The following is a 25,904-nucleotide window of genomic DNA, read 5'->3' on the forward strand; positions in this document are numbered from 1 at the left end:
CATGTACAAGTTGAACTCATCGCTGCTTATTGATGAAGAAGTCACTAGCTCTATATTATCCCATGCAAAGTCATAATCATCAATATATAGAGACGATTCTCAACAATCTTGGCCCTCAATCACCGACTCTTGATCTTCTATTATAACTGTTTTGGGGTTTATCTCTGCCTCTAGAGATCGGATTAAGTTCTCTAATTGTTGTTTGTCGTACTCTTCGCAATGTGATTCTTCCAATAAAGACATGAGAGACACACTGTTAAGTTTTAATACATCAACTCCATTATTCATGAAGTCGTCGCCATTAATGCATGGCACAGTTTCAGAAGAAAAAGAAGCCATTAATTTTTGTGGAATAAATTTTCAATAAGAAGGGATATAGAGATTGAGAATATGTCTGAAATGACAATAGCATGACAAAAGTGAGTTGGCATTTAAATAGGCCAATGAATAATAATGGGAAGTCAATAATGTCGGTAGAAGAAACAAATTACAGTGGACAACAATCTACCAAATCCACATTCAAAAGCATGCAGTACTAGTAATTATATAAATGATAAACAATTTAATAGAACATGATTCTCTCTTGATCTAAACTTCTATATAAATAAGTAAAGGTTTGTGATTGGTAATTACACAATAGAAATATAATAGACAAATGAGAACATCTACCCTTAAAATAAATAAATAGATTTGAATCATAAGTAAAAATATATACGTATCATGAAGAATTTTAAAGGTTCGTATAAAGAGAAAACTCTGGTGTAAATCAAGTGGGGCTCAAGAGGAGTACTTGTTGCACGTATCTTGACAACTCAGCCCATGCATACATTGAACTTTGAAGGACAAAGTGTGGCACCGGCACCAGCGGGTGTTGGGTAGAGGTTAGACATCGCGATCCACCATTTTATTATTAACCTACACTGTCTGATCGATGCGTGGGCAGCGTGGCCTCAATAAACAGTTTATTAAAGATTTATAAAATAGCAATGCACTTGGAATTACAAACACTTTTGTTTCAATCCATCTTTTAGCTATTCAATACAGGTCCTGTGGTCGTCTTCTTAGGAAGATTCAAGTGATGGGGTTATCCTCTTATTTAGCGTACCACACTCTGTGCATTGCATCACTGTTTCCCAAAACAAGAAAAAGAATCAGTGCTCTTGGGGATGCAAATTATTTTAGAAGTATACATAATAAACTATACAAATAAATATATAATCACCTCACTATTGGCAAATCAATAGCATATTACTTATATTTATTGATATTGACCCATCAACTGTTCAAATCAGCTTTTTTTATTTCAATGAATGAGCAACATGTGTGACCAACCAGGTGGCAAAGCCATTCGTGATTATGCTTCATATTGAAATCAGCCTGTCGGTACGGCCGGCTAAGCTTTTCATAAAATGCACTACACTTCACAAACCATCATGTTCTCCATTATTAAAACCATATAGAGTGGTTGTTTTCTTTGATCCAACGAATCAAGATTAGTACAAGCGTGTAACCTTCAATAATTTAATATCAGCATTTGTTGTTTACAGGACACTTCACATGGCAGTGGGTTCAGGTTCATCATCAAATATTAAATCAAAGGAATCGATGGATTATGATGAGAACTAAATCCCACTCAACATTTTGAGGTGGCAACATGTGATGATCGATCCCTTAGTGTTTGTTGAATGGTGAGACCAAAGCCTAATATTATGCAATTGAATTGGGAGCCACACCAGGTGGTGGTTCAATCTTGTATTCTAATCAAACCATTCATTACTTGTCATCAACATTACAATAACATGTGATACTTTGTTTATGTGTATAAATTAATAATCAAAATATGATACCAGATTTTATGAGTCATCAAGATCAAAATGTATCCATCAATTCCACTTTCTACTTCACTAAAATGTGGCCTAAAGGTCCAACGGAAGTTTTTAAAGAATAAGAGAATGGTCATCACTTAAAATAAATATTCAAACACCTCAAATTATAAAAGGTACTCTTATTGTGTATTTCAAAACTAATTGAAGAAATTTTTGTTCTGAACCTCAAAACAAAATCATAATAAACAATATGAATCAAATTTTGAGCATAAGAAAGAAAGAATCAATCAAAATCTGTTGTTGTTTTTTTTTTTTTTTTTTTTTTTCAACGTCGTAAGAGTTATTGTCTTATTTTAAACTATGTCTTTAGCATAAGCGAATTCAACATAATTTTGCATATTATATATTGCTTATGGCTATAGCCTATAGTACCTTCTTTCTTTGAGTTATACAATTAATTTCTTATACGTACAAAAATACACCAATCATCGTATTGGCCAACCTGGAAAGTCGTACTTTGTAACTAGAAACAAGTGGAGATTTTCTATATATTTCTCATCTTTTTTTCAATGGTGCATGTTAACCGATGATGTGTATGTAAGTTAATTAAAAATCTTAGCAATTGATTATATACTTATATATTATATGATTTGTTTTTATCTGTCCCTTATTTGCTTGGCATAATGTCATTAAATTATTTAAACAAATTAGTTGCACATGTATTCAAATAAGGGTCCACCACAAGAAGCTGCTTTCTTGGTCACATCCCACAGGATATTGCCTATAAAATGAGCCCTACTTCTCCTCTCAAGTCATTGTGTAACATTTTCAAGCCTTTCCCACTTTCTTTTGCTCACTTCTCATCAGAAAAAAGAAAAAAAAAAAATAGTTTCAATCTTGCAAAATGGCTTCCATGGTAGCTGAAACTTGGGCATACATCAATGGTGAAGATGACTCCAATGGAGTTGAAGTTTGGAAATTCAACGATGCCCTTCTAATGTCTTTACTAGAAGAGCCACATGGTGAAGAGTACAATAATGAACAAGTGAATAAAGTGATTCAATCTCTAGAGGCCGAGATTAATGCGAATATGTTAGAAGCTGGCCGTGATTTAGCTATGGAGCCTGAATTTCTCAATGTCGGCGACAACGAGGATGGTGAGAATTGCTTGAGTTCAATGGAGTTTGAATGGGAAGAAATGGAGCTGGTGCCATCCTCACCAAGTGATGACATGAATTGGTGCATGGATCAGTATGAAAACGAGTTGGATTTTATGGTTGACTATGGACATGTCAGTGATTATTCTCAGATTTATAATGTTGTTTCCTTTGAGGAACAAAGTTTCTGCTCTTTATGGCATGAAACATATGATACACTATAATATAGTATTAGATCGTCAGTTGTTTTAATTTTTTTTTTTTACTTTAAAACGAAGTGTACATTTAAATAAAAATTATAAGGAAAATTACTTAATTTTAGTTATTATTGATGTGATTTTTTAGTAGTAAATCTCTCCGTTTTATCATTTTATTTTATTTTTTATTTTTTTTGCCTATCTTGCAAGGAGACCAACTTGCATAAATGCCACCTCACTCAGCCTATTTTCCTATGTGGAGTCCATTGCAATTTGAAATTAATAAAATCAGTAAGATGAAATTGATCTTAGAGGGCTTTATCAATTGATACAAAGAATTATTTGATTGCAAATGGGTGCATGACTCTTTGTTTTAAAGACGGGATGTAAATAAATACTCTTAAGGAAATGCCATTAAATGATAGTTCTGAAAACAAGATTTTGGGTACAATTCTGAAAGATATATTTTTTTTTTAATACAATCGAGAGTTGGTTTTTGATTATTATTTTTTAGTTATTTATTTGAAGGCTTTGCTCGTTGGTTAATTTGACAGAAGAGGACAGGAGTAAAATAGGAAGAGAATTTTTTTTTTTTTTTTTTTTTTTAACTTTCTCTACTGGTCGAGTGGTTCAATGGAGACTCTTGGGTATATTACTCAAGAAATCCTGAGTTTAAGTCTCTTCTTGATTGTTACTATGCTAATAGGGGTAACCATGAGAGTTCTTATCTGACTGTAATTCCAGGGTTCAAGGGGATTAATTGAAGTACGCGTAAGCTAATTCGGACACCTCCGTTTATATATATAAAAAAAAAAAATTTAAAGTTATTAATTATTTCCGAATGACAGGAGAGAAGTGAAGCAATCGAAGAAGGAAAATTAACAAACATAATTTTGTCTTTTTTCCTTCTTCCCCTTCTTCTTCTTCTTCATCTACCAATACTGGATAGTATTAGTGGTGGAAAAATGACCCGCCCAGCCCGACCCGTGATGAGTTATAGGGGTTGGCGGACCCACCAACAATACCTAGCCCGCCTCTTGGCCAGAAAGCTTGGCCTGGCCCGGCCCACCAACCCTAACCTGGCGAGTTATGATTGGGCCGGGCTGGGTTAGCCCACAATTTTTTTTTTTTTTTCTTTTGTGTAATTGTTTTTAGTTAACTTTTCAAATATCAATAATTCAATTAATTTTTTTTTTTTTTTAGTTAACATTTCAAATATTAATTCAATTTTAATACAATAAAATTGTAATATAAGAAAAATTAGATTTATTCTTTTATCAAAAAATAAAATAAGAAATTACAACAATTATTGCCTTATTAAAAACCTTACCAAAAAAAACCCGATAGGACAAAAACTTGGTAAGAAAAAAGGAGTGCAATAATTGACAATTAATTTACAAGTTACAATTTACAAAACAACTAATTTAGGGGTTGACTAAGACCTCTCTCATCCGTATCATCTATATTACAAAATTGAAATAATTCTATTAAAGTATTGTCGACAACCTTGTATTGATCCTGATGGCGCGACCGTTCCCAATCTCGAAGACATGTGAGGACTTCAATCATTTTTGGTGAAAGTTTAGTCATCTTTTCATTTAAAATTCTTCCACTTGCACTAAATGTTTGTTCAGATGAGACGGTTGAGAAAGGAACAACGAAAACATCCAAGGCAAGTCTTGATAATACCGAAAAAATTCATTTTTTGGCTTTCCAATATTCTAAGACATCAAAGTTGACTCTTTGTTGTGAATCCGCTGGCAACACTTTGGGGGTTCCCAAATATTGTTGAAGCTCATTACTCTGTGACTGCATGGAGGACAGTATATTCGTTGTTGGTGCTTCTGAAAAGGAGGCTGTACTTCGGGTTTGGGTCCTCTTCGGCCTATTAAGTGCACTCTAGGAGTCGAAGTCTTCATTTGTTTCTTCTAATGCAACTTCCCTAGGTATTTCGCCTCTTTGCTGGTTCCCATACCTGTTTTCATATTACAAATATACCTCAGCAAGACACTCTCTTACCTCTCCTAGTTGATTGGCATATGCTTCGTTTTGTAAATTTTTAGTTAGTGTGTCTAAACTATTTTCTAAACCTGCTACTTTAATTCTAGGATCAAATATAGCACCTAAACAATAAAGAAAAGGAATAGGTTTCCAATATTTAAATTTTTTTTTCCCATTACCTTTATTGGTCCCCCTAAAATTTCATTGCTTCTGTTTTTTCTAAATAAATATGAAATTTTTAAAATTGTATGTATTATCAATGGACTAGTAGGATAATATACACCAGAAAGTTGTAAAGTGGATTGGTAAAAAATTCTAAGAAAAGAATGAAATTTTTTAGCTATATGTTAATCATTTTCTACCAAATAATGAGGATCTCTATTATTTGCTACAAAATAACTAATTAAATTTGCATAAGGTAAACATGAATCAAACATTAAATAAGTACTATTCCATCTAACAGGCATGTCTAATGCAAAAATTCTAGGAGACATATTTGATTTTATACAAGCATCTTGAAATTGAGTATTTCTTTTATTACTACTAGTAATCCAGGCTAAAGAATCCATAATTCTATCAATATTATCTCTAATTGTTTTCATACCACTTTCACAATTAAATTAATAATGTGACATGCACAACGTTGGTGAAAAAACTTCAAATTGTCATAAAAGGATAATTACTTTTAAAAAAAATCTATAGCTGTACTATTAGTACTTGCATTGTCTAAAGTTAAACTTATCACTTTATTAATAACATCATAATCTTCTAAAACTTCAATAATTTTATTATAAATTGTTGACCACTATGATCCACATCTATTAATCTAAATCCTAATAAAGATTTATTTAATTTACATTCGTTATCAAAATAATGACTAGTCACACAAATATAATCTTGTTTAGCTCTACCACTCCAAATATCGGTGGTTAGAGCCACACTAACATGACAACTATGTATTTTATTTTTTAATTCTAATTTCATTTTCCCAAACAACTTTATTAAATCATTTCTAGTTGTAGTTTTAGAATAACTTTTAAATCTTGGAAAAAATGAATTTTTAATAAATCTTTCAAAATATTTATCTTCAGCCATATTAATAGGTTGATCAGTTGCAACAATATATAAAGCTAATTATTCCCTATATACATCAGAATTATAACGCCAAGTATTACCCAAATTAGTTATTTGAGTTTGATTGGTTTCTCTATTTCCATGTTGAGTAATATGTTTATTAGCCTGCCTTTTTAAAGTACTAGTACCATTACTTGAATCAGCTTTATAAATATTTCCACAATACTTGCATCTTGCTTTCTTCACTTGAACTCTATTTTCTATCTCGTAAAACTTATCGAAATGCACCCAAACATTTTATGTGTGCTTGTCGTCGATTTCGACAGCAGTTGATGAACCCGCTTCTGCTTCAGATGAAGTTGGATGAGGATGACGATTACGAGAACGACTTCTAGAACCACCGGGAGCTGTAGCAGCATGGGGAGGAATCAGGGGAATATTATGAGGTGTTTCAGATTCTGAGACTAGGAAAGCGGGACTATTTGAATCAACTGCATTTATGTTAGTAAATTCAAGGGGACTAAGATAGTAGTTTCCTTCATCATCGAAATTGATGGGATGGAAATATCTATCCATTGTAGTTAAAAAAAAAAAAATTTAATATAGAAGAAATAAAAAATTAAAGAAGGAGAATTGGAATTTGGAAATATGAATTGAAAATTGCAAAAACTAATAAAAATTAAAATGAGAGCAAATTGACAACAAAGAGAATAATTGAGAGATTTTAATAGAGATTAGAAAATGAGAGAATTTGGGATGTGAGAAAATATGAGAGTTTATGGCCTATTTATAGAAAACAAATGGGAAAAGAAAATGATGAAAAGACTCCTCCAACTGCTATTAAACGATTATATTTCAAGGGTAAAAGGGGTATTTGTAAAAAAAAATTATTAATTTTTTTTAAATTTTTTTAGCCAACCCGCCAAGTTGGCAGGTTTTTTGAAAAAAAAAAAAAAGGTAACCTGCCAAGTCGCCATACAAAAACCCGACCCGCCTGGCGAGGTGCATGCGAGTCGGGTTGGAGCCAGGTTAGGGTTGACTCGTCTAACCCAGCCCATTTGTTCCACCTCTAGATAGTAGTAGTTTGAATATCTGGCTATACATTAAACATTATTGTTGAAATGACTAACTTTATCTACTGTTATTAACTCTTCTGATTTGATATCAATTAATATTAAAATAACCCTTTTCTCTAATATTTAATTCTACATAACTTCCCACTTTTGTGGATCTCTTTTTAGTTGGTTGAGTTTTGTTATGCTTGAAAAAGTAGGGCTGATGCAAGACCCAGTCAACATAAAAAGTCAGAGCCTAGGTATGTCCGCAACCCGTCAGAGGCAGCCACGTCACACAATGATAGGGGTGGCATGCTCCTGTCATTGTGTGACGTCACAGCCGGTCAGAAGCAGCCCAAAGCTAGAGTGATTCTATGTGTCTAATCACTACACCAAATCGCGTAAATCGCTCTAGAAGGTGGGCAATGGGACATAAAGAATGATTTTCACGGATAATCCCACCAATTCATAGATTTAGTAATCATAACCTTAATCCATCCCACTATAAATTGAGAGCTCCTCTCTCATTTAAGGGATTAGCTAATCTCTCTAAAGAAAAAATATCATTCTCTCTCTTGTATAATCATTTGTAAGTCAATCCGCCGAACGCGACCTGACCACTATCATTAATATAAAATCAGTGGACGTAGGGTTTGCTTCCTTAGCATCCGAACCACTTTAAACGCTGATCTCCATTGTTTTTACTCTCACTCTTTCATCCACGTGTGTCTTCTGGGCTAACTCAGCATTTCACACGTGAGTTTGGTTGGTGTTAAAATCACGCATCAACAGTTTGGCGCTAGAAGGAGGGCCTGATTTAGTGTTCGTCCTTCATCAAGAGAATATCTAACTTACTGGTCCTACAACAGCAAATGGCTCGCCGACTTGAACCTGAGCGAACCAATTAGGGTGTTGAGGAGATCCCCCAAATGCAGGAGGACACCTCTCCCGAGGTACCTTCGGTTCCACAAAATATCGCGGGGGATGTCCCATCAAGTTCACAACTTAACCTTGCCATCATGAGCTACCTGGAGAGGTTCAACAATACTCTCCAAACATTCAAACAAAGGTTGGATCGTTTGGACCAGGGCGTGTCACCCAAATCAGCTAGGCAATGCAACTGCCAAAAATGCCTGCAGGTCACATGAAAGCGTGGCAAAGGGCGATAGCCCGTGCCGCGAGCACTGCAACGCACCAAAGGAAGGGTAAGCAAGCAGCAAAAAATAGGCCTAAAGGCTCCAAAGGACCGGCAAACACCGACCACATCCAGAATAGAATACCCGTGGTGGTAAGACTTGGTGAAAAGTCACAGCCCAAGCCTTCCCATGCCACGTCACATGAAAACCCCTATAAAAGTGCTGAGTCGGGCAATTCTCATCACCACCAGAGAAACAATCATGATCATAGTCGTGCGGGAGGTTCCCACACTTCGCGGGGCGGTTCGTACCACCGCGGAGGTCATGAAAATTCCCCGTACCATTCATCGCCATCACACGGCTCTAGCTAGCGTGTGTTGAGAACAGCCGGAACTGCCGAACGAGGTGAAGTGGAATCTAACCTCCGGACTTTCCTCAATCACAATCACGAGGGTCAAACTCGCATGGGTGAAAGCAAGCCCCAAATAGCTCTATTGCCCCAGATTGAGGAGCTGTAGCGAGCTCTAGACCAGCTTAGAGCTCAACAAAATGAGCAAGGGTAGGTCGCATCAGCGTCTCCCTTTTCTCCGGCAGTATTAGCCACCCCTCTCCCGTCATGATTTAGAATGCCCGACATGCGGGCGTTCGATGAAAATTTTGATCCACAAGATCACTTGTAGGAATTCAACGACCTGATGGAACTTCATCAGGTTTCAGATTTGGCAAAGTGTCGTTGTTTGGCAGTATCTCTAACCTCTCATGCCAAACGATGGTTCATGTCACTCCCAGCGGGATCGATCAGCTCGTGGCCTCAGATGAGCACGACGTTCCTAAGGCATTTCCAAGCAAACCAAAAGTTCTCAATGCCTTTGAGCTACCTTAGCAATATAAGGCAAGAGAGGGATGAATCCCTCCAGTCTTACATCGACTGATTCCACAGAGAACTTAATAAAGTAGCTCACACTCTCGAAGAGTTTGTTCAGACTCTCATCATAGCAGGAGTTCGCCCACAAACCGACCTGTGGAAAGAGTTACAGACTGAGGATGATATTTCCCTCACCTGCTTCTATAACCTTGCGGAGAAGTACCTCCGAATTGAAAATTATGTGGTAGCACTCCACCGCCGCGACCCCGACGCTTCAGGTAGTGCATCTGGTTAGGGGGAAAGTAGGAGAGTTAATCGTAGGTGGGCTACTGACGATCAACGAAAAGGAAAAAAACCGTGCTATGGGCCCAAAAGGTCTTATGCTCTAGTTCCTCATCGCGATCGCGACAGAAATCAGTATATGCCTTTGAATGCGTCCGTATCAGCTATTCTTGACAAGCCGGAAGAGGCCAGCTTGCTCGGAGAGCCTGAGCCCATGAAAAATCCCCCATCAGCCAGAAATAGTAAAAAATACTGTCCCTTTCATCGGGATAATAGGCATCACACCAATGAGTGCCGAGCTCTAAAATAGGCAATCGAAGACCTCATCAAGCAGGGGTATTTCAAGGAATATATTGATGACTCCACCCCCACACAGGAGAAAAACCAAGGGGAACCAAGAAAGAAGCGTCGTGATCATAAAAGTATATGCAGTGTCAATTTGATCTTTGGGGGACCGTACCTCGCAGGGAACTTATGAGGTGCCCAGGAAAGATATGCTCGCGTAGCCTATCATGATCCTATCAGTATGATGAGCACGACATGGTGACCATAAAAGGTTCGTAGGGAGAAGAAAATTACCTTTTCCGAAAAGGATGTAGTTCGATTGCATCATCCCCATGATGACGCCCTTGTGATCACGTCTCTGATAGGGCGCCATAACGTCCACAAAATGTTAGTGGATAACGGAAGTGCTGTGAACATTCTGTTCCAGACAGCTTTCGAAAGAATGAACTTGGACGAGGCCAACCTGAAGCCCGCCTCGATCACCCACCCTATATGGTTTTACCGGGGACCACCTGATCCCCAAAGGAATGATCTTACTCCCAGTCACGCTGGGTGACTTTGACGAAGTGACCAAGGTAACTGAATTCTTGGTAGTGGATTACCCATCTACTTTTAATGGTATCTTGGGGCGACCTCCGCTGAGAAACTTCAAGGCGGTCGCTTTGATATACCAACTGAAGATGAAGTTCCCCACCCCGACGGGGATAGGGGAAGTCAGCGGATCTCAGCGCGTATCTCACGACTGTTATGTGAAAGCAATGTAGATGGTGTGTAAAGGGAAAGGTATCTCATGCAGCATTCTCCAACAGGTAATGGCGATTAACCGGATCGACCATAGCCTGGCCCAGCCGAGGATAATATGGATCCTCATATTTAGGAATGCCCCTCCAGTGGGCCAATTGAGGATCTGTTTGAACTATTGGTCAACTAGAGCGAGCCGAGCAGAGTATTAAGGATTAGGAGTAATCTCAACCCCCAACTCGCCACCGAACTGACTAGCTTCTTTAGAGAGAATATCGATGAGTTCGCATGGTCACATGCTGATATGGTTGGGATCAGCCCGAATATTATTTGTCATGCATTGAACATTGACAGTGAAGCCAAGCCAGTTCGCCAAAAGAGAAGAGCGATGGATCCGGAACGATATGCGGCCTTGAAACTTAAGGTAGATAATCTTCTTCGAAATGGATCCATCCAAGAAGCGCTCTATCCGACTTGGGTTGCCAACCCGGTTCTAGTAAAGAAGCTCAATGGCAAATGGTGAACCTACGTCGACTTCACCAAGCTCAACAAGGCATGCCCAAAAGATAGCTTTCCCCTACCCAGAATCAACCAGCTCGTGGATGCCACCTCCAGACACGAGTTGCTGAGTTTTATGGACGCGTACTCGAGGTACAATCAAATTTTGATGTACATATCGGACGAAGAGCATACATCCTTTGTTATAGATCGGGGGCTATACTTATACTGTTACAGAGTTATGCCCTTTGGCCTCAAGAATGCTGGCGTAACTTACCAGCTGTTGGTTAACCGAATGTTCTCCGAACAGATCAAAAAATCGATGGAGGTCTATGTAGATGACATGCTGGTCAAGTCGCATGTTGCTTCGGATCACATAACGCATCTCGCTGAGATGTTTGACATCCTCCGACAATACAGAATGAAGCTAAATCCCCTCAAGTGCTCATTCGGAGTATCCTCAGGAAAATTCCTAGGATACATGGTTAACCAACAAGGAATAGAGATCAACTTCGAGAAAATCTAAGCTCTCCTCGACATGAAAAGCTCGACCAACAAAAAGTAGGTCATGAGCCTCAATGGGCGAATAGCGGCACTAAGTCGCTTCATATCAAGGGCAACAGATTGCTGCTTGCCATTCTTCAATGTTCTAAGGGCCAATAAAAAGTTCGGGTGGACTCCCGAGTGCGAACAGGTATTCCAGAATATTAAAGAACACCTCAGGAAGCCATCCCTTCTTTCCAAGCCTCTACCGCAAGAGATCCTCCTTTTGTATCTATCCGTCTCTCAGTTTGCGGTCAGTGTAGCCCTAATTCGAGAAAAGAATAGGGTCCAATGGCCAGTGTATTACGCGAGCAAGCATCTGTTAGATACCGAGATGCGATATCCATAAATGGAACTATTAGCTTACACCCTACTGATCGCTTCCAGGAAGTTGCGACCTTACTTCCACCCCCATACAATCCATGTAATGACTAATTACCCACTCAGGCAGGTCCTCCAGAAGTCAGAGGGGTCGGGTAAATTGCTTAAATGGGTCATGGAATTAAGTAAGTTCGATCTGAAGTATAGACCAAAATCAACAATCAAAAGGCAAGCTATTGTTGACTTCATATTGGAATTCTCATATCATCCGACGAATGAGTCGGAGCAATAGCCTAGCAAAGTCATTCAGGAAACTGCTCAAAATATGTCGACTTGGAGCCTCTACGTCGATGGTTCATCAAACAGGAAGAGGGCTGAGGTAGGTCTTCTCCTTTTGAGTCCCGAAGGGGCTCGCATTCACGGCATTCTCCGGTTCAGTTTTAAGGCTAGCAATAATGAAGCCGAGTATGAAGCTCAGCTCGCTGGACTACGATTGGCCAGAGAGATGGGTCCAACCGTGATCAGTATCCACAGCGACTCCATGCTGGTCGTTAACCAGATTTGGGGAGAGTACCAAGCCAAGGAAGAAAATATGATCAACTGTCTGAAGAAAGCTAAAGCCACACTCGAGCCGTTCAAGCACTTCACGATCACATAGATTCCTAGAGAGAGCAACTTTGTGGTAGATGCCTTAGCAAGGATATTCTCGTCATTGGACTCAGATGCACCAGAGAGCATTCCTGTTTGATTCATCGAGACCCCCAGTACCAGCCCGAACGAACAGGCCGTGAATGTAACCGAATCGGATTCCTGGATGACCCCTATCATTCAGTATCTGAGGGATGGGACCTTGCCTGACGATACAGTCAAGGCAAGGACTCTGCGAACAAGATCTGCTTGTTACATCCTCATCGGAGACTAGCTATGTAACTAGCGAAGATGCAGATTACATCATGAGGGAGATACATAAGGGATCTACGGTAATCACACCGCCGCATGATCTCTTGCCAACAAAGTTGTTCATCAAGGGTACTACTTGCCCCTAATCCAAGAAGACACCTACAACTTTGTCAAAAGGTGTGACAGTGCCAGCGGTTTGTGAACATACCGCGAGCTCCTTCCCACCAGCTGATAACCATGACCAGCCCCTGGCCATTCTCCATGTGGGGAATCGATCTCATCAGTCCCATGCCAGTTGGTAAAGGGGGAGTAAAGTATGTTGTGGTCGTAGTGGATTACTTCACCAAGTGGGTCGAAGCAGAACTATTAGCCGCGATCACGACCAAAAAGCTCAAGGATTTCATCTTCAAGAACATTGTGTGCCGCTATGGGATTCCTTATACTCTTATCTCGGATAATGGTAAACAGTTCAACAATGAGGAATTCAAGCAGTTTTGCGACGAGCTGGGTATTCATAAAAAATTCACCTCAGTCATAAGGCCGCAAGCAAATGGTCAAGTTGAAGCTATCAACAAAACCATCAAGCACACTCTGAAGGCAAAACTTGGCACAGCCAAGGGAAATTGGGCCCACGACCTCCCCGAAGTTACATGGGTATATAGGACAGCCTCGAAAACCTCTACCTTAGAAACCCCTTTTTCGCTAGCATATGGCTACGAAGTAATGATCCCTGTGGAGGTAGGAACCGGTTCACTTTGGAGGGACCTATACAACAAAGCCGATAATGAAGCACTTATGCGCGCAAGTCTGGACCTACTTGAAGAACATCGCAGTAAGGCTCAGCTAAGAATAACAGCCTATCAGCAACGCGCGAAGAGGTTCTTTGACTCTAAGGTCAGAAGAAGAGACTTCCAGGTCGGCGACCTTGTTTTGAAGGAAGTTCTGCTCAGTACTAGAGAACCAAGTGCGGGAGTTTTAGGACTGAACTGGGAAGGTCCATACCGCATCGCTAAAGTGATAAGACCGGGGACTTATCATCTCAAAAGGTTGAATGGTTCTGAAGTACCCCGAGCTTGGAATACTGAGCATCTTAGACCATATTATCAGTAATTCTGAACTCGGTCTTTCCTTCTAAAGGTTTTATTTCTCACAATCTTTGTAAATAAAAAATGTATCATTCTGTTATAATCTTTCCAATGTAATTTTGCTTGCACAGACATATTGTAATCATGTTCGCATAAACTTGTTCTAATGTTATAAACGGATAGAATGCGATCTCATATATAACATGGGGTACAGAAATTGTAAGTGCTCGAGAGATTAAGAAAGATGAATTTCATTAATAAGTACAACGAACAAGATCCCAAAAATAAATTACAATCTGCCCTGATCCCTAACTCCTGGAGGCCCAACCTTGTCATCTCAGGGCTGGTCGCCATCTTCTTGGTCATCTGTGGGCTTTTCCAGGGCATATCCTGAAGCATCTCCCTGATCAAATCCTCGGGCGGCCTCCGTTGCTTTCTCATCCTTAAGTTGCGCCATGGAAATGAGAGTTTCCTGCCAATCCTCTAGGAGGTCGAACATATCAATCTGCAGATTCTTTGGCTGCAAGGTATAGCTGGACTCAATCGCCCATTCAGCAGCCTTTGCCTCGATCTCCGATGCTTGGTTCTACATCTCTTCGGTTAGTGAAGTAACTTTTTCTTGACTTCCTTGGAGTTTGGCCTCGAGAGCCTGCCTTTGCTTCTCTGAGGCCTCCCTTTCCTGTTCTGCTCGTAAGGCCTGCTAAGAGGTCACTTTAAGCTCCTGGTCTTTCTCCCCGGCCTCCTAGAAAACCTAGCTATAGTCTTCTGGAGCTCCTTTATCTCCTCCCTATGCTTCTCGAGCTCGGTCCTTTAAAAATACCGTGCGAAGAGCTGTGTTTCTCTCGCTCAGGTACTGGTTCATCGATTCAGTGGATAGCTCCTTTTTTGCTTCGACGACTTCCAGGTCTCGCTTGAGCCATGCATTCTCTTCCTTCAGTTCGACCTCTCCCGCAGCAGCTCCTAGCCAGACCTTTTGTAGGGATAGTTGCATGGAAAACAGAGCCTGCGAACAAGAAGAATGTTAGTGTGCTATTAAGAACGAAGAGGTAAAGTCCTCGCTGAGGACAGTTCGTTTTACCTTGCTTATATGCTAGATTGATGTGGACATCAGGTCCACATGGTTGGAACCCACGAACTGTTCAAATACTTCCGCGAGTTCGCACTCCAGCAGGGCGAAGACCGCCCGGCTGCAAATGATCCGACAATTGTCCCATCAAGTCCAGCACTGGAGTGTCCTTGTCGGTGCCTCCGATAGGGGCGTCACCCATCGGTTCCTTACCCGACCTCTTTCCAATACCTGCGACCCCGCTTTGCCCTGCTCTAGATGCTCCCGAATCAGTGGGAATGCCTGGCTACGACCTCCCGGGCTGAACGCCCAGATCATCCGGTTTAGACTTTGACTCTTTAGCCCAAATTTGTCACATTTTCCTTGATCGCTGGGCCATTGTCTTTTGCTTCGGGTGAACAGTTAAAGGTTGGGAAGTACCCGTAGGTCGGTCTGGGGCACCTGTCGGAGGTTGAGAAGTCTCAACAAGAAGCGCCGAAGCCCCCAGTGTTGCCCCTTCGGTCGGGAGACCATTGGGAGCAGCTTCGGTCGTCCTAGTGGTCCTCGCTCGAGGGAAGGTAAATTGTCTTCATCGTGGCGACCTTGGCACCTTCGGAGGCTTGGTTGCTGCATATGAACGTTGTTAGTAAAAATAGTTCACTGCGCAATCAAAAAGGACCCAGTTAGCGCAACTTACTCGATGGGGGCTCTAAGGTCGCGTCTACATTGAAAAAGCCATATCTCTGCAGATTCGCGGTTGTCATGAGCAGCTTTGCGTTATGACTCGCTTCGGGTAAGAAACTAAAGGCTACGATTCTGTCCGAATCTGCGAGCAGATCCAAATTGGTCGTTTTGTTAACTGCCAGAAAAATAAACAGTTCATTAGTAAGAAAAACAAAGTCAATGAGTTTGTTAAGGGAAAAGAACCTACTTGGGTCCTGGAAAGGCAGAGGTCGTCGTAACAAAAGAAGAAAAACTTCGTCTCGTTGGCCCCCGCGTTGCTAAGGTAACTGTGTATCCCCGCTTCTATAGTAGGTCGCTTGGACAAGTAGTAGAAATCCTTGTCCTTGCTCTTTTTTAGGATGTACGAGCAACCGAGTTCTACTGCAGTTAGCTCGTCCAACCTATTCTCATGACACGCGATGTACATGGCAACCTCAATCAAGTACGCGTTCGGCGTGAGTTACATTTGTGTGATCCGAAAGTGATCCAGGACCGACCTGACAAAAGGGTGGAAAGGGATCAAACCCCTACCCTTGAAGATTTCCTCGAAGATCAAGGCCAACCCACGTGGCGGATGCCGAGCTATGCGCGTCCTATTGTGGAAGACATCCGTGCAGATACCGTATTGGTCTATCACTCTTTCAAGCTCATCCTCAGTAAGTACCAAGAAGATCTCTTGGGTGGGACTCGCAGGAACATCCTGCGTAGACGAACTGGTCTCTTCCTTGAACTTGGTCGTTGAGGGGTCCATTCTATTGCAGTCTGCAAAAGCGACAAGCAGAGAATCTTTTTAGCCCTCGTACATTATTTTGTACGATGACGTGGAGGAAAGCAAACACTTCCCTCCCTAAATCCCAGAAAAACCCTAACAGAATATTTTGAGCTGCCATTCATGGCTTGAACCTAGCAAGGACATTTCATCTTCGATCAACAACCGGAAGACGTATCATTTATCAACTACTGGGAGTAAGAAATAAAAATAGAAAATGATTCTTACCTCTCGGAATATGAAGATGGATCCTTCTGCTTCGAATATCAAGTACGCGCTGGTTTGGAAGGCAAAGAATCCAAGTTTGCAAAAGTCTCTTGCCCTCTCTGAAAAGATGAGTGTGGTGACATTACCTAGGTTTTATAGAAAAAGAATTGGCACTTGGTTTTCTTGAAATCAAACGACGTTTGGGCAGAAAAATGTACCTCACCGTTGATCGCAACCACGTGTCGCAACTCCACAGGGAAGGGTGACCGTCACGCTCCAAGAAAACCAAATTGTTGTCCTTCTCCGTTGAAAAACTCAAGCGACGGCACGATTCTCTTGCCACATTAAATGCGCCCCAATCTACATTTAATACTCTGATAGGGGATATCGTTTTGGCATGTCATGCATTTAATGTGCATGCCTAACATTAATTGCGCACAGGACACGTCTGTCAGAGCAAAAGACGTTTCATTAAATGTATCCATTACGAAAATGCAACGGGTGACGCCTGAAGAGATCATTACGTAGAACACTCTTCGTCTGACCAGTCACGAAGCAACGTGACTCCTCGATTCTACCCCATTGGTCGTGAAGCGACGTGACTCTGGACGAGAATTAAGTTCTGAAACAGCCCAATCCCTTGTCTAGGGGGGAATTCCAAGTATAATTAGGCCGTGAACTTCGGAAAACTGAAATCAAAGCACTGGTATGGTCTAAAATCAGGTCGTTCATCCCTAAGCAAAGATCGTATCAGGTCGTGCGCACAAAAGTGCAATCTCGACCTCTTTTCAAACAGGTCGGAATCACCAGAATTTCCTTGAAGGCATCTTGTCACGGCATGAATTATAGTTTCCAAGGTCCGATCTTCACACCTTAAAAACTAGGGGACTTCTGTTATGCCTGAAAAAGTAGGGCTGACGTAAGGCCCAGTTAGCATAAAACGTCAGAGCCTGGGTATGACTGCAGCCGGTCAGAGGCAGCCACGTCACACAATGACAGGGGCGGCATGCTCCTGTCAGGGCAATGGGTGCACATCAGACCAGCTAGGAGCTAGAGTGATTCCACGTGTCTAATCACTGCACCAAATCGTATAAATTGCTCTAGAAGGTGGGTAATGAGACATAAAGAAGGATTCGCACGGATAATCCCACCAACTCATAGATTTAGTAATCATAACCTTAATCCATCCCACTATAAATTGAGAGCTCCTCTCTCATTTAAGGGATTAGCTAATCTCTCTAAAGAAAAAAAGCATTCTCTCTCTTGTATAATCATTTGTAAGTCAATCCGCTGAACGCGACCTAACCACTATCATTAATATAAAATCAGTGGACGTAGGGTTTGCTTCCTTAGCATCCGAACCACTTTAAACGTTGATCTCCATTGTTTTTACTCTCACTCTTTCATCCACGTGTGTCTTTTGGGCCAACTCAGCATTTCACATGTACGTTGGTTGGTATCAAAATCACGCATCAACAAGTTTAAAACTCTATGATTAGTTGTATTGGTTCATCTGATAATCAAGTTAATCAAATTAACATTCAGCAAGTAATAATACATTTGATATCGGAGACAGGAAAGAAATTTTGTAAAAAATTCGGATCAGAGAATTTATTGCTAATAACAGCTTAAATTAAAATCATGGTTCCTCATGATTATAATTACAATTCATCTTCAAAAATAATGTACATCTACGCTTAAAAAAATAATAAACTAATTTAACTGTATGTACTGGTTCGTAAGTTTCATGCCACAAAGAGCTGAAACAATTTTCCTCCGAAGAAACAACACGTAAATCTGAGAATTATAATCACCCACATCTCCATATCAACCATCAAATCCAATCATTTTCACAATGGTCCACGAACCAGTTCATGTCATAACTTGGCGAGGATGGCACCGGCTCCATTTCTGCCCATTAAACTCCATCGAAGCAGAGGAATTCTGACCATCCTCGTCGTCGCTGAGGCCAAGAAATTCAGGCTCCATAGCTAAATCATCGCCAGCTTCAACATATTTGCATTAATCTCAGCTTCTAGAGATTGAATCACTCTATTTACTTGTTCATCGTTGTACTCTTCACCATATGACTCTTCAGTAAACTCATCAGAAGGGCATTGTTGAATTTTGAGATTTCGACTCCATTGGAGTCATCTTCACCATTGATGATTGCCCACGTTTCAGCTACATGGAAGCCATTTTTGCAAGATGAAAACTGATATTTCTGATCCGAAGAAAGCAGAGAAAATGGGATAGATTTGAAAATGTAACACAATGAGTTGGAGAAGATCAAGTAGGGCTCATTTATAGGCAGCTTCTTGTGGTAGACCCTAATTCAATAATGTGGTCATGTGCACCAAATATTTAAACAAATGAATTAAAATATATAACCATGACCATGTGCCAACCAAATAAGGAACAAGTAAAAACATTATAATAATAAAAATTAACCTTAAGATTTAATTAAACCTGTTCATAAGAAAGGATAGTATAAAATCCACACTTGTCCAATAAGAAAAGCTTTAAAAGTTGCAAAATCTTGTGCATGCATACAGTATACCCCACATGAGAACATGAATTAGAAATATTCAGTGATGAATACTGATCGCATATCATAAGTTTTAGATGAATATCAATTATGTTAATAAGAACAAAGACGTGTGGCTCCCAATAACATAATAGTATATAGAAACTGGTGCGATGAGGCACCCAACCGACAGTTTGGGGAGCACATGTGTTGGCACCACAAAATGTTGAGTGGAATTTGGTCTCAAAAATCTGGAATGGGATGGTGATTGGTGAATGAACAACAGGCAAACCCATGTGGAGTTTAATTTCTCCCGTAAACACCAATCTTCTTATTATATAATTTGACCAATCAACCACTCATCCCACAGTTCTAATTCTTGATTCGTTAAACCAACGTAATCCAAACCACTCAAACTGTTTTATTAATATTTGAGAGAGGATCATTAACTGTGAACTGTTTCTAAAGTTAGCCCGCCGGCTGTGTTGATTTGAGGATCACCAATGGCCCCTTTTTTTTTTTTTTTGCCGCCACCACTACATATATATTCATCTATATATCTTTACATTTAATTAGTAGACATAAAGATCACAGTAGGTTAAGGGATTTCAATTGTGAAATAAATGTCAAACACAAAAGTTTTAAGTGGGAAGTCTTTTATATTTATTTTTTAATCCAGTCTTCTATAATCTCGATTACTGTCAAAGACAATTTTACTATTTTTAACGCAAGAAATTTTAAATGAACTTTTTTTTTATAACATTATTGATAACTATTTTCTGGAATTGAAGTATGTATTTTAAATAATTGGCATATCCTCGAGAGAGACAAATATTTCAAGAATTCTACCATTAAACGCGATCAACATATATAATATGTTACGATAAATAAAATGCTGTAGATTTGACAAATGACACAATTAGTTTGTTAACTCTATTAATTATGAGGTGCTGATTACCTGTAATTTGATAAAAACAGTAGTTGATCATATGGATTTTATTTATTTAGAAAGCCATTTGTTTGTACACGTAGGGAAAAACAAATGAAGAAATCCATGACAAAGTTACAGTAGTTGGCAATAACTAAGTTTGAACTTAATCATTCAACGATAAGTAAATTAAATGAAAGCATTAGATTAAGTAAAGCAGAGGTTGGGTGCTCAAACAAATCTCCACTTAATAAGTAATAATAACAGCTTTCCAGGTAATTAGCAATATTATATATATATTAATATATATATATAATATATATATATATATATATGGCCCCAAATCAAAGTGCGATCAAAAGCAAAGATTTGGGAACAAAGTGGGAAAATCTTCAATCATCCAATACAAACTTAGTTACATGTGGAGTCATTATAAGTTTATAACTACTTGTTTGGTGGGATTTATATATACTTATATATGTCTCAATATTATTCAAGTATTTTTAGTGGGCTAATCTGATCTTTAATTATTGATAATCAGCTAGCCACTAACTAAACCAGATTTATTTTAATATAAAGTTATTGATCATTGATTCCAATATCTATGCGGTAATCTACTTTTAATCACTATTGTTTGTTTGTTTGTTATGAACTTGGATTATCATGGATCTTTTCTTATTCTATATTTTCCCGGATTTTCAGAAGATTTTCCAACATGTTTGCAGGATTGCAATTTCGCAATACATAGCATAACTTGATCTAAGAAATCCAATATTTTCTAATAAGGTCTATTACAGTGCAAAGGTACGTGCATGTATAGCATGGCATAAGAAGTAAACAGCTATCATCTCACCACGTACATTGGCAAATCGATCAGTTACAACAGATACTATCAACTTGAGTCTGCAACTTGATTCTGCAAGTTGCCTTTGCAACTTGATTGTTACAACCAGATTACTGTTACAGCCGTTGCTAAAAAATTCTGCAATTGATGAATTCTGTTACAGCCGTTGTTGATTCTGATTTTGCAACTTGATGAATTCTTGTATAAGTCGTTCTAATTCTGCAACTTGTTACATTATGTTTTAGCTTGATTTAGTTACGATTTAGAACTTGTATAAATAAGCATGCAGTATAGAAAATTGTAACTTTTCTCTTTCAAAACCAGTTATAAAAAGAATATTTCTTCAGCAAGTTTTCCTTGCTCTGTTTTTCTGTCAGTTTTTCGTTTCTTCTTCTCTGGAAAGTTTTGCAACTTTCCTTTCATGATTCTAGGACTCTTTCATGGTATCAGAGCCATTCAGTTTACATGGATAATCTTGAAGACTTATCAACTCCAAAGCAGGTTAAAATGAGGATTTGGAGAAATTAGTCCATAACGATGATCAGCTGAAGAACTTCAGCTTTCCAAGTTCCTTACCTAATGTTGCTATCAAATTAGGAGAAAAGAACCACAACTACTAGAGATCCCAGTACTACCAGCTCTGACGTCATTTCAGCTTGAAGGCTTTGTCAATGGTGAACGTCTCGTCCTGAGCCTTTTATCTTGAGCAAAGATGACGAAACAGGAGACCAGGTGAGAAAAAAACTCTGACTATTTTCTGTGGAAAAGGATTGATCAATCCTTATGAGCTGGTTATATTCCTCAATCTCTGAAACATGTTGGATATGTTGCAAAATATTCAAGCTCTTTTGAAATTTGGAAAATCTTAGAGAACCATTTCATTACCGAATCAAAAGCTAGAACAATGCATCTAGGAACTTATTACAGAATACAAAGAAGAATCCTTAAGTATCAATGAATTTGTGCTTAAAATGAAAGGAATGTTGATCCCTTTCTGCAAGTGGAGTAATCTTAACCACTGAAGAATTGATAGCCTATATTCTAGATGGATAGGCTTTGAGTATGATGCTGTATCAGTACATTTATCAGCTAGAGGAGATGATATCACTTTTTAGGAGGGACATTCTTGCTCCATAAACATGAGATTCGACTGGAGAGATACAATAGTGCACATAGTCTATATCATGATAACTCAGCCTTAATAGCACAGAAACAGCCTTCTCCTTATCATGTTGTCAATACAGGTCACTCACTATATAAAACACCACTCAACATCCTGCACCCATACCAGCATCATACATTCCCTCACCACAATATATGTGTCTCATTACACCACGATCCACCACCAGCCTCCGACTTTAGCAACTCAAACAATACCTTCTTACCACACAATGCCTTAATGGTGCAAGACACAAGAGAATAAATCAATTCTGGACGAGGAGAGGTAGAAACTTCTTCAAACCAAAAATTTCTGTCAAGTTTGTGGGAAACCAGGCCACACGGCTATACAATGTACCATAGACTGACTTATCCTATAATGGTCCTCAAAACCAAAACCAACCTCAACAATTCAATATCACAAACCATTCAAAACAGTCCTTTCACCCAATCAAACAGAATTTTTAGAACAGGCAAATCAAGTGTTTTATTTGTAAAAAGATCATGGCTCTACCAGTCAATCAAAAGAAACTCTTACACCACAACCTAATCCATCATAACCACAGCAACATCAGCAACAAATCCCAGCATACAGGTCCAATGTCCTACTTTGCTCAGCCCATTCAATAGCTGATCCGCAATGGTACCTTGATTCTGGAGCCACCAGTCACATCAGCTCCAACACTCAATCTCTAGAGACCATTACACCTTACAATGGTCCAGAAAAACTGCGTTGGAAATGGTCAGTGTCTCACTATCACCTATATTGGTAATCTTCACTTTGTACATTACATTCGCATAAATTCTAGTTAAAAATGTGCTAGTTGTACCACAATTACAAAGTCTGATTAGTATATCAAAACTAACTCAAGATAATGCAGTTAGTGTTGAGTTTCTTGCTAACCTGTGTGTTATAAAGGACAGGAAACGCAAACAGTTCTATTGGAAGGGAAACTTGAATGGATTTGATCAGCTATCTTCATCTGCTACGCTGTCTCAAAGCTTCCATAAAAGATCACAGCAGCACCTGTTTTGATAGTTTGTTTCAAGAATAAAGTCTCCAACTGATATAGAAGCTGCCTCTACAGTTGACACACTCAAGACCCCACAAATTTACATGTTTCGAATGTAGCTACTGCTATCAATAAACATGATTCAGTTGTATGGCATATGAGACTTGGCCACCCTCACTATAAAACTCTTCAGACAGTATTACATAATGCATTAAATAAAAGATTTCTGTTCAGAATCTGTGTTATACAATTGTTCAGCCTAAATTTGGGAAGTTGCATCAGCAACCTTCTCCTGTCAACATCAGTCAGCACAAAGCCCTTGGAGTTAATTTTAATGACCTATGGGGACCATCACCGTAGTTTCAAAGGAAGGATATAAGTATTACATTGCCTTCCTTGATGATTTCAGCCGTTATTCCTGGGTTATCCACTAAAGCAAAAATCAGAAGCCTTTGCCATCTTCAAACAATTTCATGTGTTGTGAAAAGACAGCTTGAAAGTCAGTTAAAATGTATTCAGACTGATTGGGGGGGTGAGTTTCGGTGTTTTCTACCTTATTTAAACTCTCATGGCATTAAGTTCAGGCATCCATGCCCTCATATGCACCAACAAAATGGAAAAATTGAAAGAAAGCACCAACACATTACAGAAATTGGTCGGACCTTACTGGCCTAATCCTCACTGCCATTTCAATTCTGGTGGCATGCCTTCCATACAGCAGTTTATCTAATAAACAGGTTACCAACTCCAACTCTTCAGTCCTTATCCCCGTTTGAGAAGTTGTTTCATCAGTCCCCTGATTATACCATGCTAAAAGTTTTTGGCTGTAGGTGTTTTCCCTACCTAAGACCATACAATAGTCACAAAATGGATTATCAAACAAAACCATGCATCTTTATTGGTTATAGCTCTTCTCACAAGGGCTACTTATGTTTAAGTGAAACAGGCCGGGTCTACATCTCCAGACATGTTGATTTTGATGAAACAAACTTTCCATCCAAGGATGTGCAAAGTGTTACTTCTGCATCACAACAGCAACCAACTGAGATAGTAACCTGTAATTGGCAACTTCCATGTGCACTACCAACTGATTTTTCACCACAAAAACTTGCAGCTTCACTCACATCTACCGTTGATGCCAACTTACCAAAATCAGCAACTGCATCCTTAGATGACAACTTGATAGCATCCTCTACCTCAACAAAATATCAAAGTCAGACTCCAGATGAAAATGTCACTGAAAATATCCCAACCTCGGCAGAGCATCAGCCTCTAGGATTGTACAAAGTTATGGATAATAAAATATCCTCATCAATCCCTACAATTCATCTAGAGGTTGAAATTCCTTTACCTCAAAATTCATCAACCTTACAGCAGTTGAAAGCCAACTAACATCCTATGATAACCAGATCTCAACGCAAAACAAATGCTTTGGTTGCTGAAATTGTTGAGACATCTTCTGCAACAATAGCTCATGAACCTACAAATGTACATGCAGCCTTAAGCTCTCCAGAATGGTTTTCAGCCATGAAACAAGAATTTGATGCACTGTAGAACAATAACACCTGGACGTTAGTTCCATATGAAAATCAAATGACTTTGGTGGATAATAAATGGGTATTTCGTATTAAGTATAACATGGATGGTAGTGTTTCCAGGTACAAGGCACGGTTGGTGGCTAAGGGATTTCAGCAAACTCTTGGAATCAACTACTTTGAAACCTTTGCTCCAGTCATCAAGCCATGTACCATCAGAGTCATCCTTGCTTTGGCTGTCCAATTCAACTGGAAAATAAAGCAAATTGACATCAACAACGCCTTCTTAAACGGTGATCTCACTGAAGTTGTTTACATGACACAACCAGCTGGATTAATAAACACAAATAAGCCTACCCATGTCTGTAAGTTGAACAAAGCTTTGTATGGCCTTAAGCAGGCCCCTCGCGCCTGGTTTGAAAAGCTTAGAGGAGTACTGTTGAAAAAGGATTTTTCCAACCACTCATGTTTTTATAATATTTGAGAAGAGGATCATTACTGTGAACTGTTTCTAAAGTTAGCCCGCCGGCTGTGTTGATTGAGATCACCAATGGCCCCTTTTTTTTTTTTTTTGCCGCCACCACTACATATATATTCATCTATATATCTTTACATTTAATTAGTAGACATAAAGATCACAGTAGGTTAAGGGTTTCAATTGTTGAAATAAATGTCCAACACAAAGTTTTTAAGTGGGATAGTCTTTTATATTTATTTTTTAAATCCATTCTTCTTATTAATCTCGATTACTGTCAAAGACAAATTTTACTATTTTTAACGCAAGAAATTTTAAATGAACTTTTTTTTTATAACATTTATTGATAACTATTTTTCGGAATTGAAGTATGTATTTAAATAAATTGGCATATCCTCGAAGAGACAATATTTCAAGAATTTCTACCATTTAAACGCGATCAACATATATAATTGTTACGTAAATAAAATGCTGTAGATTGACAAATGAACACAATTAGTTTGTTAACTCTATTAATTATGAGTGTGCTGATTACCTGTAATTTGATAAAAACAGTAGTTGATCATATGGATTTTATTTATTTAAAGCCATTGTTTGTACACGTGAGAAAACAAATGAAGAAATCCATGACAAGTTACAGTAGTTGGCAATAACTTAAGTTTGAACTTAATCATTCAACTAAAGTAAATTAAATGAAAGCATTAGATTAAGTAA

General features: G+C 39.0%; 1 protein-coding gene across 1 annotated transcript; it reads left to right on the forward strand.

The window, feature by feature from the left end:
- Positions 1-2,730: 2,730 nt before the first annotated feature.
- LOC116108184 lies at positions 2,731-3,207 on the forward strand. Its single transcript, XM_031394453.1, has one exon. It carries the CDS (start codon positions 2,731-2,733, stop codon positions 3,205-3,207), a length of 477 nt encoding a protein of 158 aa, XP_031250313.1.
- The last annotated feature ends 22,697 nt before the right edge of the window (positions 3,208-25,904 follow it).

Source organism: Pistacia vera, unplaced genomic scaffold, assembly GCF_008641045.1.
Source record: "Pistacia vera cultivar Batoury unplaced genomic scaffold, PisVer_v2 Contig557, whole genome shotgun sequence".
Classification (NCBI taxonomy): Eukaryota; Viridiplantae; Streptophyta; class Magnoliopsida; order Sapindales; family Anacardiaceae; genus Pistacia; species Pistacia vera.

What these genes read in the sequence shown, in the direction of transcription:
- LOC116108184 (XM_031394453.1), top strand. Translation starts at nt 2,731, where the DNA reads ATGGCTTCCATGGTAGCTGAAACTTGGGCATACATCAATGGTGAAGAT.